Raw genomic sequence first — 17,372 nt, 5'->3', positions numbered from 1 at the left:
AATCCATTTATCCTGAGTTTTTGGAACCTAACCCCTGCTAATACGGGTAAAAGAAGGAAAGGTGGGCCAGACAGCACTGATCAATTAGCGACTGAATATTTCAAGCGACCTGAGACTGAAGAGAATATTCTGGCTAAGGGGTGGGCTATGAAATTGAAAAAGTTAACTCCAGACCAACAACGCTTGGCAGAAAAAATAATAAATGACACGTTTTTTGAAGCAGAAATGGGCATATTGACAAGGGAAGGAGTGCGTTTTCAAACACATCCTTCTTGGTCACCCTCGCCACCTTCATCGTCATGTTCTTTAACCAATATTTGGCAAAGGAACCCCAACTCAGTGCAGTTACTGCACTGGACACTTCGGGTCCAAGTGAAACTCCATGATACCAAGCGCAACACCATGAAACGTCTCAAGAAACTAATGCTGCTACGTTCTACTTTCTACGTTCATACTTCAATGTGAACTTGCGCTCCCAATATTTTTAGTTTAGTAATATGAAATATCTGTATTATTTGTAAATTGTAATTATTTCCTTTCCTTCTTAAAATATAAACAGATTGACTTGGGCAATAATTACTTACCTGAATGTTTTCCTTCAATACCTTGATGATAGCAGAGTAGGTTTCCATTATTATGAGTTTCAGAGTCTGTAGAGCAATGGCACATGTGAATTTTAGGTCTTCCAAATCTATGCCAGATGATAGGTACCTCAATGTGATAGATAATCTCTGACTTACAGGAATCGCTTTACACATTTTTGTATTTTTCTTCTCAATGTCGGAACGAACTTAAGTCCAGCTGATAATCGAAACTTTCTTGATGTTCATGAGTAAACCGGTTTCTGAGTTTGTACCACTTCTTAGACCACCGTCGTTTTTTCTTTTGCCTCTTTTTCTGCTTCACAGTAACCTATGTTGCGAGAAGGAAGCCCAAATCTGAATTTGACACCATTGTAAACGAAGACATGATCGCAAAACACAGTGTTCTCAGCTTCGACTGATGAGAGAGTTTTGATCAAAAGATTAAAGGCTTGATTGAAGTACGCTTGAAGCGTCCATCAATCGGAGGTTCAAACATTTGATCAAGCCGCTTGATAGTCTCGGCCCTCTATAAGAAAACTGTTCATTATACACAAAAAGTGATAATAAACATTTTTGTTTAAAATTATCTCAGCTACATTTTTTATTTAAAATATTTTTTTCTACGACGTACAGATCCTTGGTAAATCGATTTTTTTGCGTTTTTTTCCCATGCGAGGGGGGTTTTAGGAGGAAGCCCGGGGTTAAATATGGTAAACTTCTCTGCTTCTTATTTGTCAACTCTCTGACGACTAGACTATAGGAGGAATCGTTAAAAAATTAGAAAGCTGAGCAAATGTTGCGGAAATATATTAAAAGCAAAGATCAAGATGAAGATTAAAAGCAACAAATGCAACTACCAGATGAAGTAACAGTAGCCTAAAACAATAATAAAAAAGCGCCTACCAAGAAAAAAAATTTAAAATGTAATAAAATACTTGAAAATTGATCATGGTAAAAACGGTACATTGCTAAATTTCCAAAGGCTGTATGAAGAAATCAATGATTTAATATATTAAGTGTGGATCAAAGAACAAATACTCAAGCAGTGGAAAGAAACTATCCTATACTCATCGCACAAAAAGAGAACTTTGTATAATATAGAAATTACAAAGGAATAGCATTAAAAGATACGATATATAAAGTTTTTTGTCATATAGATAAGAAACCAAGCTTTAGAGCAAACAAATGAGCAATCATTCATAGCTAATTCAATTAGAATTTGCTGAGTGTACAAAATTAGAAAAACATAGCACAAGACAGAAAGGAATAAAAAAATCTATTAAAGTCTCTCTTGAACTATATGAACAAACTTTTATCCAAGTTTTTATTTTCTACTGTATTCCCTTCTGATTTTTGTGTTTTATCCATTAATTATTTACTGAATCTATTTCAACTTAATTGCACTCTACATTGAATAAAATTTACGCTTTTATTTTATTATTTAGAAACAAACTGAATTTGAAAGTGGTTCGTCACTATGTTCATCTCTAGAGGAAACGCCATGTCACGATGATAAAAGTTACCTAGCAATTGAATTAGATCAAGATATAAAATATTATGATATCCCTTCGAGGATATGTCCCTGGGATACAGATGATGAAGGTAAATATATGCGGCAGAAATAAGAGGATCAAGCACTACGCTGATCTTTCATTTATTATTCTTTTTTCACCGGCAAATATCTGCTAAGCTATTAATTAAAAAAGAGGTTAAATAAAAGTTATTAGGAAAACTACGTGTGTCTAATTGGACGCTGTCGAATTTACACCTTTCGCGGTTCAATGGATGCAATTTCAATACAATTTCAATTTCTTAATCTGTGACAGAAATCGTGCTACGCCTTGACACGTTAGCAAAAAGCAGTTTGAAAATTGAAAACGCATGGATCTCTAGTATATTAAAGAAAAAATTTCCGCGGTTAGTACAATTAAACCTAGAGCTAAGAATAATACTATTAGAAGAATTAATATTAAACTCAACAGTCTTCCGGGTTGAACCGCGTCGATAATCATTGCGCCGAGCTTTCGACATCCTCTATGATGTCTTCTTCGGGGCTTTTAAGGTCTCAGTCTCACGAGCCCCCTCTACACTGATTACTAACCAATGCATTACTGCTATTGGGAACAAATGAACAATTTGGGTTTGGGTTGAGGTTGGCTTTGGGATTGGCGCGGGTTTTGGCGCGAACATTTCTGACAGTAGGATTTTGATTGGCGGGTGGAGGGGAATTGCATCGGAATTGCGAATAGAAATGAAATGTTCCTTCTTTGGATTTGTTTGGCCTATACAGAATCGAGCAGTCTGCACAGGGAATTTCATATACTCCGTGTTGTTCACTTGGAATTTTGTCTTTGATTGATCAGACAAGGGATGAAAGTTTTTGCTGGGGGTAAATATTATCTTTATTAATCTTGATTTAAGAATGCCGATTTTGTCAGTGACACCTTTGACGTAACAAAGAAAAGCTTTCGTATGATGAAAGTCTGAGTCTTTAGGTTGAGATTGAGTGGGAGATGGATGTCTGGGGGATGCTCCTATTGATGTGATTTTTGCGGTAACGGTTTTAGAGAATCTCTGGTATTTAAATTTTTGGCATATTTTTCGATCTCTATTGCTTCCCTTATTCTACGTTTGGTCCTATTTTCGATGTTGGCATCATCGTTTTTATGATATGTTATGCTAGGAATGACATCTTCTTTTTTCTTTTGATGGCATTTCGATATACCTCTCAACAAACTTGTATTCTTTAATTCGTGTCTGATGTACAATTTATCGTAGTTTTCAGACGGGATCCTATATACTCTTTGATTTTCCAATGCAACTTTTGTTTTTGCTGATGGTAATATGGTTGCGATTTTCCTGTTCTGGTGTTAGTTAAATAGAGTCTCTATTTTGTTTTTCCATAGAACTTTGCTGATTTTGTCTTTCGTCAAAATACGGCAGGATAGTTTTTCCGATGGATCTTTTTCTGGATATTTACTTTTGTTTCGAGATTTCTAATCGTAGACGTGGAGAAGCCCTTAAAGCTGTTTTGGCTTTGTACATTTTCTCGTTCTTGTGATCCTCATCTGTTAGTTTTTCAGATCTTGTGATTAAGGTTTTTATTACCGAATTTAATTGCGCAGAATGATGGTATGAATCTGCTTGTAAATTTGTCAATTTTTCCAAACGTCGTCAAAACAATGGTTTTTCTAAAATCCAAAACAACTTAACGTGGAGACAAATCCGGAAAACCATAGAAACCACATCTAGCTCCCGCGTAACTGTGTAAGGGATATCGGTCAGCTGAGGCGCATAAGAAAAATGGGATATTACTATTTCATCTCTGCAATGATAAACGTTTCGAATGTGAATCCATACACATCATCAGTTCCAATTAAAAAGCAAAATTGTCACAGACAACGTGGAAAACGGTAAAAAGCTCACAAGAATATATCGCTGAACCGTATATTGTTACCATTAGTTATAAAAGACTTAAGTAAGGCCTTTATAAGAATTATTAAAAGATTCCATCTCTAAGAAAAAAACCAGCACTATGTGCCTTATGGTAAATATGTTACACATATATGTAAAAGTATACAGTATACATGTAAAAGTACGGAGTAGAGGCCTGGACACTTTCCGAAGCTTCTTTAAGAAAACTCGAGGCATTCGAGATGTGGTGTTACAGACGTATTTTAAGAATTTCATGGGTGGATCGTGTGACTAATGTTGAGGTCCTACGTAGAATAGGCAAGGAATGCGAGATTATTAACACCATCAAAGAGCGCAAACTAGAATATCTTGGCCATGTTATGAGGAATGAACAGAGATACGGCTTGTTGCAACTCATTCTTCAGGGTAAGTTATTTGAAAAGAGAGAACCGGGGAGAAGAAGAATATCTTGGCTTCAAAACCCGAGAAAGTGGTTTAATACATCGACAACCGGACTATTCAGAATAGCAGCAAGCAAAGTTAGGATAGCCATGTTAGAATGCATGATAGCCAACATCCGGAACGGATAGGCATCGTAAGAAGAAGAGAATATGTAAAAGTATTAATGTTAAAGTGAAGAGATCTATAAAACCTAAGCACACTTATATGAGAAAATTAGTATGATTTTGAATTTAACTTTAGAAGTCATGGTAAACTAAGTTAATATCTAAAAATAGTATAAAAGAGTACCACGTGTAATCTCTACGATTTCTGAAATCAAAAAAATATTATTACAATGAACTCAGAATGTCACGTCATCGGTGAATACGAGGATGCAATCACTTTTCAGTTTGTTCTTTAAACTGTTTTAGATGTTTTTTATTTATATTTACGAAATAATGGTACTAAATAATGTTTTAGAATTAAGTAGTTCTGTTGAAACAATGTCGGAGGACGAAGCTATAATTCTAGCAAATGAATCTATTAGTATACAGAATAATACTGATGTAAACAATGCTGATCTTATGTACGAAGACTTCTATCAACCAGATCTGTCCACACCGCCAAGGTAATTTTCTTTTTATTTATTCCTATGAGGGTTCATTACATTTCTGCATAAGTTTCTAATTATTTTTCTACTGAGATTTATCCCTCTTACAGACATGACTTTCCTAAACGTCTCCCACAAGCTTGCTTTCGTTTTTATGGCATACTCTTATGCGCTTACAAATGATCATTTTTTTTATCGTGTCTCTCTCTTTGTCAACCGTTTTCCATCCACTCCTGAATGTGAGTCTCTTCCAATTGCTTCCATATTTCTCTATCTTGCGCCAATCTAATCCACTGTTTGCCTGCAACTGCTCTTATGCCATCTATCCATCTTTTTTGAGGTTTTCCCATGTTTCTTGTTGTCGTCCTTGGTCTCCATTCTAGAATTCTCCGTGTCCACCTGTTGTCATTATATCGGGCTACGTAACCTGCCCAGGTCACGTAGCCCGATACGTTTATATTATGTAAGTATTATTTTGACGGTAAATATTCCCTAGACTTTTGCTAATATATCGTAATGTTTATTTTAATTTATTTACAATTTTCTACTAAAACGCAATTAATTTATAACATTTAATTACTTAACCGTACAAATTTATATTATCAACTGATTTAAATTGTAAACGCCCTTATATATTGTTCCCCTATGCTTCCAGATCTCAGTAGAAATTTTTCAGCGCGGTTAGGTCTCGCTTTCAACGTGTACATATTCAAGTACTCTCTTGACATCAGAAAATCATTGGTCCTTATCGAATGCCTGCGGGTAAAGTTCAATCAGGTGCATAGCAAGGGCTGGCATAAAAAAATGCATTCTTAATTTTGTCTTTTATTGTCACTTAAATCATCCGTCTAAGCCTTCTCATTTTCCTCACTTGTATTCATTGTTCTTTTATAACTTTCTCCTCTCATGCCGTGCAAAGCTCTTTTTTCTTTTTCTTTTAGTTTTATCGGAATCTTTCTGTTATATAATACACCACCATGAAATGTTTTAATTTCGCCATATTATTCAGATTTAAAGAATCATCCGAGTCTTCTTCCGAGATATCTTTGAGTTCGAGTTTGGTTGATGAAAGTTCAGAGAGTTCTATAGCAGAAGAAGAACAAAAAGAAGATGCAATCTCCTCAGGCTGGTTTATCCCAAAGAAAACAATTATGGATGTTTCTTGTCCTAGTAAGGTTTTTGATGTTGAACCCGAAGAAAAGACTGAAGAACAAAAGGAAGAGGAAATACTTCAGGTAGAAAAACTTAATAAGAGCGGCTTTAATAAATTGAATATTAACTGATTAATTTATTAATAATGTTGTGTTGGTTTGTTTTTTAAAATTTGTTGATATATTTGCTTTATTAAAGAGGTTCATTCTGTCCACAAAAAGATTTGTTATCTGGAGGAAACGTAGGTGAATGCTGATCATAGAGTATCTAAGTCTGGCAAGATACTGCTCTAACGAGTTATCGTCAAACATTTGTAGACAGTTTATTAACATGGTTATGAGGACCAGAGGGTAAAGGGCAAGGACTAATTGTCGCCTATAGAGGTAGTAAGAAAGAGTGTTTTTTTAAACGAAAGTGCATTAATTTTTTTATGCAATTTTTTTATGAATTATCACAAAGACATGGACGCCCAACGCTTTAAAAAATGGTTTTAATCCCTTTTTTTCACGAGTCGAGCCAAATTCGGTAACAGTGATGGATAATGCTTCTTATCAGTAGAACATCTGCCTACTATGGCCACCAGAAAAGAGACATGCCTTATGTCCTAACCAAAGTTGGTTAGGACATAAAGCAATTCCATTTTCCGAGATAATGGTTATAAGTGTAATTAGACAGCATCGTGGCAGATATCGTCAGCATGTTGTAGATGCAATGGCTCGAGCAAAAGGCATCACCATTTTGAGACTTAGTCCTCACCATTGCTAGTTAAAACCAATAGAAACAATCTGGTCTCAAGTAAAGGGTTACGTAGCTCTTGAAAACATAACATATGAAATTTATGATATCCAACGTTTGCCAGAACTCGCAATGGAACGAATACGGAAAGAAGATTTTGCTAATGCCACAGCCCACGTGGTAAAGAAAGAAGAGAAAATCTGAATATTGGACGGGATAATAGACACTGCTTTCGACAAAATAATATTAGTCTCAAGTGTAACTGGGAATTCCTCTTCGAACGATTCACTAAATTCCTAAACTTCAAAAGCGTAATTTAGGTAATTATTTCTTTGCTTTGTAGTTCTCCATCAATTATTTTTCTTCTATAATTATTTTGCAAAATTTACTGTTATTCGAAGTACTGTATTAGGAACTCTATAATACCAATAAACTTTATTTTTCTAGACAACTGTCAAAGCACACATGATAATCTAATAATTATATCGGTGTTAGATTTAATTTTTACGTAATTACAATATTAAAATATTGTTTTTGTACTGGCCTCACAAAGTTGATAAGGGGAGTATCGTTTGGTCGGTTGAAGTGCTATGTTGCCAATTAATCACATTCAATTGAAAATTGTTTTAGTTTAGTATAAAATTGGTTTTTTTAATGTCTAATCATGTCAAATAATATATTTATTTAAATACATTTTAGAGCTGGTTTGAGTATCATTTGTGGCAGCTTAGAATCGCAAATATGAACGATCCTAGCACTGGATGGTTAGCTGCTTCTGATATAGCCCTCACACAAAGCAGAACGATTTTGAAGAAACCGACAGCTGAAGAAGCTAGAGAACAGCTAACTGGATTTTTACTGGAGACGAAAGAAGAAATAAAAGAGATGCAGAGGAATCAGTTTGTGAACACTTGTGTACTGATGGCAATTAAGCAAATTGTTAACGAATTGTAAGATTGCCTTCTTTTTGAAGTTCTTAATCTTATTTCAATTATTTAATTGCTTCGAGTGTTTTTACAAATGTTGCATCTGCTGACAAGCTTCTGGTTTATCTCTACATATTTTGAACATAGCACATTCATTTTTCCTCTGACTCCTCTTTCTTCTTTTATCATGACTTTAAGATTAAATCTTTGTTAACTAATGATATTATTCGAAACAATAATTAAAAATAGATTTGAACGTTGGCTAGAACACGATGGTATACTTCCAAGTTCCCGATATGGTTTTCGCAAGTCCAAGTCGACTCAAGATGCAACTACAGCTCTAGTTACTTCAGTTCAGCTTAATTTTACATCCAATAAGTCTACAGCAGCTGCAATCCTTGACATTTCCGCTGCTTTTGATAATGTGAATTTAGACATTCTTTAACAAAAAATGTTGTATATTGGAATCTCTAGATCATTTGCTTTCTTTTTAAAATCTATATATCCTAACAAACTAACTTTTTTAAAAATTAATAATGAGGAATTTTCATACCCCTGACTAACTAGTATTGGATTACCATAGGGGAGTATTTTAAGCCCGATTTTATATATCCTGTACAACATAGATCTGGAAGTTAGTATACCCAACCAGTGCAATGTTCCACGAAAATAAAAATTACCATCACCAGTATAGCTTACCCAGTGAATGCTCAATATACACAGCAGAAATGATGGCAATAATGTTTGCTCTTCAGTATGTAGTACTGAATCCGATTAGCAACTATGTTATATTTACTGACAGTAAAAGCTTGGTCGACAGATTTAACAACATTCAAACAGTCAAACACATAAACCACATTGAACTAAAAATTCTTAAAATTCTGCATGAAACTATACAATTAGGATTAAATGTAACAATTACATGGATCAAGGATCAATCGTTGACAATTTGGCCAAATCAGCAGATATGCTTGGAGAAAAAGTAAACAAAAATTTAATTCCAGCGACAGATATTGACACCGTTAGTAGACAAAAACTTAAAAATAATTGGCATTTACATTACTGAGAATGTGAGACTGGCTTAAACTTCTATCATTGTAACCCTAGGATACCCTCAAGAAGATGGTTTACACAGAATCTAATCGACATTTTATAAAGACCATTAATCGACTGAGAGCAAACCATGCTCTTACGCCATCTTACATGCATGGAATCGGCTTATCAAATACTCCCAATTGTACTTGTGGCAAAATAGGCGATCTAACACATATTATATTAGAATGTGATTTACAAATTAATAATATAAACGAACTTTATAATGAACTAAGAAATTCTAAGTGTTCCAATAATTCTTTTAATAATTTTAAATACTATGGAAGTTCTTCATTGCATTTACAAACATGTTAAAATATGTAGATATAGTTTGTTTCACGAAAAATGGTTGAGTGCTTAATGGTTACCTGAGTTGATCCTATTGTGTATACAAGAGTCTCTCAATAAACTACCGAAGTACACAGGGTCGCACTTCAGAAAGTTTGTTATTTAATATATTTCATTGGTAGCTGTGTAATACACGATTATAAAAATTTATTAAATTATTTCATATGGTATTTTCAGGTTGTTCAAGTGAATATACTTGATAATTGAACAATTTTTAACATGAAAAAAGTAGTTTTTTTGTTCTACGTGAATAATTATAGTATATGGATCTAAATTCAGAAAGGTACTTTCCTTCACACTTTTTACAGGCTTAGGACTGTCAGCAAAAAACTGGCGTGTTTAAAAGTTTTTGCTCTTTCTAATCGGATATCGTTAAAAATGTACAGTAATAATAGTTCTATTTACAGTATATACATACAAACGAATACATAATGTACAAAAATAGATGAATTGAAAAAAAAATATAGAAAAATATATATAAGTTAATATTTACAAAAAAAAAAATACACAAAATAACCAAAATATATTTATGAATTCCTAAATACCTAATTCTGTTTCGCTGTCGCGATCCTCTTCAAGATTAATAACAATTGGTTTAATTATGTGATTCAAAGTAACATATGAATTTTCTACGTTCATTACATGGCGTACTGAATTTTTCCAACTTTCTGGGGAGATATCATCAACACATTTCCATATTAATTCGACTACACTACCACTTAAAGTCGAAGAAACATTTTGTGACCTAACATTTGACTTTAGTTGGTGCCACATATGCTCTATGGGATTAAATAAACAATAGTAGGGCGGAAGCCGTAACACTGTATGTCCCATGTCCTCGGCCAATGCGTCACAAACATATACTTCTTTAATGATTTTAACACTTCTAACAGTTCATTTTTTAAATAACTTTCTTCAAAATATATATCGTTTTCTAACAGGTAGTTTTGAATTTCAATTTTCGTGTTATTTGCACTTGGAGACTTATGTAATTGACGACTGTGGTAACTTGCATTGTCCATTACTATCACACTATTTTGAGGAAGGTTAGGTATAAGACAATTCTTAAACCATTGCTCAAAAAGCTCTGCCGTTGTATCCTCATGGTAGTCCACGTAGGAGTCTTTAATGTTCTTTGCAGAAAGCCATAAGGCATTTGGGACCCAACCATTTTCTGATCCTGCATGTAAAATTGTTATTCTTTTCCCTTTGTTTGATGAAGCTTTTGTTTGACACCTGTTGGAAGAATCGGACCATCCTTTGGATGGTGTTTCATGAGTGTCAAATCATGTCTCGTCCAGATAAATTATTGGTCGATCTTCTGTACGGTACTTTTTTATGGAAGTTATATATTCAGTACGCCACTTTTGTAAACGATGGGACTCCATAAGCACTTGCCTTTTGTCAATTGTACGATATCTGAAGCCCATTTTAGACAAAATCCTCCAAAGACTAATGCGGCTACAGTTTATTTGTGTATCATCATTAGTAAGCCGTTGTTTTAAAGCATCTAATGTAGGTATCTGTTGCTCTTCGTACATTGTGTAAATTTTTCGTCTTATTAAGTCCTTATCACTTTCGTCAATACATTTGGTAGAACCGGCATCCTCACGCTTCCTTCTTGACTTAATGGGATTTGATGTAATTCTTTTCACTGTGGTTAGAGGTATTTTCGTTAAATCAGATATTTCACTGGCAGCAGTATTAGCCGTAAGTCCTCTTGTAAGTAAAGAACTATATATTGTTTTTACGATTTCTCTAACATCAGCAGATAAATGCTTTTTCTTTGCTGGAACACTGGAAGAAACACCATCAATGTTTTTCCACGGACGCCACATAATGCTGTTTTATAGGTATAAATAGGTATAACACTGGTAACACTTATAACACTTTCAACTAAATGAAACAAAATGTATATTTAAAAATTTCTCATCGGTTTTATATACTTTTACAAATTATACAGAATAGAGGAAACCTGTATAATTATTCCAGGAAATACTTAACGATCAACAAATTTATTGTGGTCATTAACAGATCAACCATTGATAGTAAAACTCACTGTTAAAATGTTTACAACTTTATAAAATAAAATGTATTGTAATCGTTTTTATAATTTTATACGATTTTTTAATCGTTTTTATATTACCTACCAGGAATTTATTATACAAACAAGATAACGACACTCCACAGTAGCTTCAATTTTACCTGAATACTCACCTGCTCAACTAATGTTGACTAAGCTGGGGTACTTACGGTCGGGTTTTATTGCAATCATTAAGCACTCAACCATTTTTCGTGAAATAAACTATACACGTTGTTAATAGTATATAGGCATAATCTGTTAATATGGTTTGAAAAAAAAAAAAACAAAAAAAGGACAAAAAACATAAAAAAAGAACAAAAAAAACCAGAAAGATAATAAAAGAATAAAAAAACAAAATAAAAATATATCAAAACAAAACTTATGTATCCATAAAAATATTAGGTATATTATGTAGTAGGTACTAACATTGATAACTGAACTGATAACAAGAAAATTTTGACTATGAATCTGCAATCAATAATAATTAAAATTTAGTCGACTTTCACAACAAACAAAAACATGTCTGGCTAATTGGCTCTGTCAGTCTTTTTTCAAAAAAAAATACTGATATTAGAGAAATAGTAAATCTGACTACATTAAAACATAAATTTCAACTCTTTGTATTACAAGATACGTGTATTTCTTTTTTTGTATAATTTGGACCGTCCATTTAAGAGATAATTAGGTGTTTCCAGACTTTTGGTCCCCTCTATATATAGAAATGTATTTCTATATAGGGGATTCATTCTATTTTGTATAATGATTTTACACCGATAATATTTGTTATAGCTTTCTCGACAGTTTCCAGTTTTGTGTTTTAAAAGTAGCCTATAGATATCCTCACCTTTTAATCACACAAGAGCTTAATTCCAAATGGAATGTTCCAAAAAGGTTTAAAGGAGAACATAAACGACCGATGCCGAAAAAGATGAAAAAACCAAAACTTCCTAAATCAAAAAAGAAAGCAAAGATATCACATAAAACTAAAAGTAAGACATAAGTACATAAATATCTTATATACTTTTATGTTTAGTCTAAGTTTACTCTTTAAGCTTTTTATCTCATCTCTTGCCTTTTGCCGTACTTCATCACCATAGGGTTTTTTATTCCTACTAATGTGAAGTTAAAACAGATAAATTGTCTAATATTGATGAAATAACATCGAAAAAAAAAAATGCTAATATTAATTGCAGGTACAAAAACGAAGAGTTCGAAAGCCTCAAAAAAGAGCAAGGCATCAAAAGCCCGTTCTGACAAGAAAAGCAAGAAAGGAAAAAAGAGCCCCAAAAAGGAAAAATCACATCGAAAACTAACAAAACAAGAAAAAGCCGAACTTGCCCGACAAGAAGCTAGAAGAAAACTTTTCGAAGAAATGGAGAGAAAAGCGGAAGAAAACAAACGCTTCATGTTCCCACTAGTTGATTCGGTCGGAGACAAATTCTTCGAGAATATATTCGAAAACTGGGTCAACCCAAAGAAAAAAGTTTCGAAGGCCAATAAAGATTTAATTAAAAAGCATAAGAAGAAAGGTAAACGTCATGCTTAACTTTTTAATATTGCTGACACAAATTTGTAATTCTTAGAAAAATAAATTATATTTCTATGTTCCTCTAGTTTTTATTTTTATTAAAGTATTACCTACAGTGGTCTTATTAGATTACAGATGGCGCCATAAACCCAATGATATTTAAAACAGGAAGACTAAAAGGAAACTCTTGTTCTTGTAAGAATAGTTTAGCTACTTTTATCCTGTTTCCAAGTTACGTTGTAATTATTATGAAAATATAAAAATAAATTGCCTTACAATAAACTCCTCGTTCTTAGTTTTCTTGAATAATATATTGAAGCACATGACGCCCAGTTGAAATATTAGTGTTATCACGAGTTTACAGATGGCGCTGCAAACCTGACAGTATTTTAATAATACAAATGATGAATGAATGATACTACGAGAAATTTGGAAGAACTAATTGAAGAAAATAAAATAATTTGTATACAAAAGTTACATATTTTTATTAAATAATTTATTAAAAATATTAAAAAACAATCTTTGGAACCACGTTCGTACAGTTTCCGTAGTGTAGTGGTTATCACGTGTGCTTCACACGCACAAGGTCCCCGGTTCGATCCCGGGCGGAAACATTATTTTAAAATTTTTTCTAATAGTATTTATGCTATTTATTGATATGTGTGGATTGTTAACAATATCTATGCTTTCTGATATAAATTAAACAAATAGTAAAAATAATCAGTGGTTACTTTAGCTGTTAAAAAATTCATTTTTCGTTGAATATTTTATATAGGTAATTCCAAGATCTGTTATTATAATATGTTAAGTGGTTTTCTATATACTTTGGATATGTTATAATATTCTATTATATCTTTTATTATTCTATCTTTTAAGATTTCCATATACGATTTTTCATAGTGAATTTGTCCATTAAGATTTGATCTAATGATTCTAGATTTTGATTCAGTCATTAAACCACCTCTTCAGTGCCTGTTACAATTATTCAAATAATCATCACCAACCTTAGAATGAAGACCACACCTTAAGAAGAAGAAATGGTGTGCAAATATGTTTAAATCATTTCACTTTTGTTTATCCAATTCTCTAGTAATTAAAATTCCTGATGGGAATCATGTTTTCTTGTGCATGATGATTATTTATTTTGTCTTTCACTGATTGTTTTTTTACAAAATCAATTTTGTGTTGTTTAAATTTATTGTATTTACTTTTGAAGATTTTATTGAATAGGAAAAATGGGAACAACCAATTTATAATGAAAATTACATAACAACTAATTTATTGGGTTTAGTAAAGACTAACATTTATTAATACTTAAATAATAAAAAGAACTTTATATTCTATTCAATGGTCTCCTGCTGCTATAATGTCCTACAACTCTATTAATTATTCCCAGGAAGTGATCACGCTGTCGAAACAGTGGTTGCCTATCCACTAGTGCAATATATATATTATGATTAAAATTATTTGTCGTCATTTTTGGAGTAAAATATGACATTTTTGTTGTATAATTCAAATATATTAACAATATTTCCAAATGAAATTAAATAACGAATTATGAAAAACTTTTAGTTATACCATATGATAAAAAAACTTTCTTTCTTCTAAACATAATAAATTGATTGTTGTATGTTTACAGGCTTAATAAATTCTTTTAGTACTTTAACTTCAAATATAATATTTTTTTTAACACTTCATAATATTATAAAAAGAAAAAATTAATAATTAAAGACGCGCTTTGTTATCCTTCAGATTTCATTAAAACGTAAGTTTCCGTAGTGTAGTGGTTATCACGTGTGCTTCACACGCACAAGGTCCTCGGTTCGAACCCGGGCGGAAACACTTTTTTTTTTATTTAAATAAAAAAATATTGAAACGAAAAATTATTTATCTACACCTACCAACAAAACTTAACTTCTTTTTGGGACAGACGAAACATGGTGTTCATTATGTAAAATATCATTTGAAAGCCGAAAATAAACTTTTTTTAACACCCACATTTATTTACTATCTTACGCAATGTAAGAGAATAATATATCAATTTTAGGAGCATCACAGATTAACGTACAGCAGTAATCTGTCAGCAGACTAGGACTTCATGTACATTGGCAATAGCCAATGGTGCAATGGCTAAGGCATTTGACACTGACATACCCTACTTACTATTTCAAAGTTATTTAAACAATAGATCACAAATTGTCAAAATTAATAACCAAGTAAGTGCTGAAAAATCATTGAATACGGTGTGCCTCAAGGTACTGTTTTAGGTCCTTTACTGTATTTAATATATATATAAACGATCTAGCAGCAATGAAAATACATGGAAATATTATTTGTTTTACTGACGATACTATCATACTTTACACTAGTGATTCTTGGAAAAAACTTAAAACTTTAGCAGAAACGGAAACTATAAAGGTTCTAGAATAGCTAAATAGAAAATTACTGATAGTTAATACTGATAAAACTTATTTCATACCATTTTCAATATACAAAAATAATATACATTTATATTGATTGTCACTTAAAGTGGGATGTACATATTGATATAGTATGTAAAACTCTAAGAATGTTACTATACAGATTTAGATATCTCAGCAATATTTTTAATTTGTCTTACTTAAAGATAGAATATTATTCTTTGATAGAGTCATGTCTTAGATATGCCATTTTAGCATGGGGGAACATATGCTTCTCATTTGAATAAACTCTAAATACTACAAAGGAGGTTTGTTTATTTGTCAACAACTGTTTGTTTGTTAACTTAGAATTTATTTGTAATTCTATTATATATATTAAACTATTATATTGTAACGTATACGTACAGACCTATCAAAGCCCTTCAGCGTTTTCATCTAGATGGTTCGACTCTGCAACTTTTTAATATACTTCGGAAACAAATAAGTTTTAAGTACTAGCAGCGTTTGCGCTGGTTTCAAACCCCGCTCAATGTACACGATCGAGCTGTGTCTGCAGCTCGTTGAAGGCTACCCTGGTCTGTCCTAGAGCATTATACCTTCGACCTAGGTATCCAACCAGCTCACTCGGTTGCAGCTGCCGAATCCTGTCGTTGTCGCCAGAAAAGGGAGAACATGTCGCGCAGTAAGAGTGCTTATTACCACGGTTAACGTTAACCGCAATAGCCGCACTCTTACCAGCGTTAGCGTCATTCCTATCTCCTCGAAGAATTCGACGGCTGTCCGAAGCTGTCTGGTACCATCTTTGGCCGATTCGGATAGCAAGGTAAATCGTCAGCGTAACCCAGCACTGAGATTTTCCTACCATCTGCAATTGGAACGTCAGGCTTGTCTCCCTCAAGCTTGCATATCAGCTCATCGACCACCATGTTAAAGAGGTATGGCGACAAGGGATCTCCATGTTTGACGCCTTTACACATCTTGATGTTCGATGTTGACTTGCTTCCGGCAGCGACCCTCGTACGACAATTCAGGTACGAGTTCACCACATACCGCTTAAATGCCGCGTCTAACCTGAAGCGATTCATTGCCCGTTCAATAGATCGTTGTGAGACTGTGTCGAAAGCTTTTCGTTAATCAACGGATATGATATTATAAGGACGAAGACAATGACTATCTTTCTTCTCTCTCCCTCTTCTTCTTTCCTCCAATGATTACCGTTTGAAGTGTCAAGTTGTTCAATAGAACGCCATCAACCTGCCGAAAGCCCCTCTGGTTCTCGTGCAAATCTAGCACCGCAAGCCTCTTCCCTAGCAAGCGATGCATTATTCAAGATATTATGCAAGGAAAAATATTTGGAAAACGAGGTGCAGGAAGAAGAAGAACATCTTGGTTAAAGAACCTCAGAATCTGAGAAGAAGATATTGTAACATTGTTTTATATTGTCTAATGAGAAGTAAATAAATAATATTATTTTTATCCAGATTTAGCCATACGGCTTACACTCCCTCTAAGGGGAAAATTCACTCATCCCAGATACCTGCGGTATCAAAAGGATTGAGCTCTGGTGGGACTCTTTCCGTGTTATCGAGCCCTAGGTGACGTGGTATGCTCGAGTATCTCCCATAAATTTTCGTATACATCTGGACGTTGAAAGTAGTACAGCTTTCTGCATGGTCTTGTAGAGATGTTTATTTAGACCTAGCTTTTTTATGTTTTCTAGGAGGTTCTTCAGAATGACTACTGTAGTAGAGAAAATAATAGGAATTGTCTGGACACTCTTCATTCTCCACTGTCTTCGTATTTGAATTTCTAGATCCCTCTACTTGGCGATCTTTTCGTTCTGTTTAACACGATCACATTGGATATCGCCACATCAATTAGTGTTGTTTGTCTCTTTAGTTTATTGACTAGTATAAGATCTAGTCTATTATGTGCCACTGTTTGGTCTGTGAGCACACTGCGGTCCTAGTATAGCTTGTAGTTGTCATTCTCAAGTATACTTTCAGGAACGTATTGATAATATGGGAGATGGTTTGTTT

General features: G+C 33.4%; 1 protein-coding gene and 2 non-coding genes across 4 annotated transcripts in view; all 3 read left to right on the top strand.

The window, feature by feature from the left end:
- LOC140441597 (uncharacterized) overlaps positions 1-12,966 on the top strand; it is a 64,452-nt gene extending 51,486 nt beyond the window's left edge. For both annotated transcript variants that reach the window (XM_072532435.1, XM_072532434.1), the window contains 6 exons: positions 2,030-2,186; positions 4,920-5,067; positions 6,059-6,284; positions 7,636-7,886; positions 12,175-12,374; positions 12,579-12,966. In XM_072532435.1, the coding sequence (XP_072388536.1) occupies positions 2,030-2,186; positions 4,920-5,067; positions 6,059-6,284; positions 7,636-7,886; positions 12,175-12,374; positions 12,579-12,931 (1,335 nt within the window). In that variant the 3' untranslated portion in view covers positions 12,932-12,966. The remainder of the gene's footprint in view (positions 1-2,029; positions 2,187-4,919; positions 5,068-6,058; positions 6,285-7,635; positions 7,887-12,174; positions 12,375-12,578) is intronic.
- A 488-nt stretch (positions 12,967-13,454) lies between these two features.
- On the top strand, positions 13,455-13,527 carry TRNAV-CAC (transfer RNA valine (anticodon CAC)). Its single transcript has one exon. It is a non-coding gene; the product is annotated as a tRNA-Val (tRNA).
- Positions 13,528-14,682: 1,155 nt separating this feature from the next.
- TRNAV-CAC (transfer RNA valine (anticodon CAC)) lies at positions 14,683-14,755 on the top strand. The gene has a single exon. It is a non-coding gene; the product is annotated as a tRNA-Val (tRNA).
- The last annotated feature ends 2,617 nt before the right edge of the window (positions 14,756-17,372 follow it).

The sequence above is a fragment of the Diabrotica undecimpunctata genome, chromosome 5 (assembly GCF_040954645.1).
Source record: "Diabrotica undecimpunctata isolate CICGRU chromosome 5, icDiaUnde3, whole genome shotgun sequence".
NCBI classification, from domain to species: domain Eukaryota; kingdom Metazoa; phylum Arthropoda; class Insecta; order Coleoptera; family Chrysomelidae; genus Diabrotica; species Diabrotica undecimpunctata.
The sequence above is the reverse complement of the archived record's forward strand: the minus strand, read 5'-3'. Positions and strand labels throughout refer to the sequence as shown.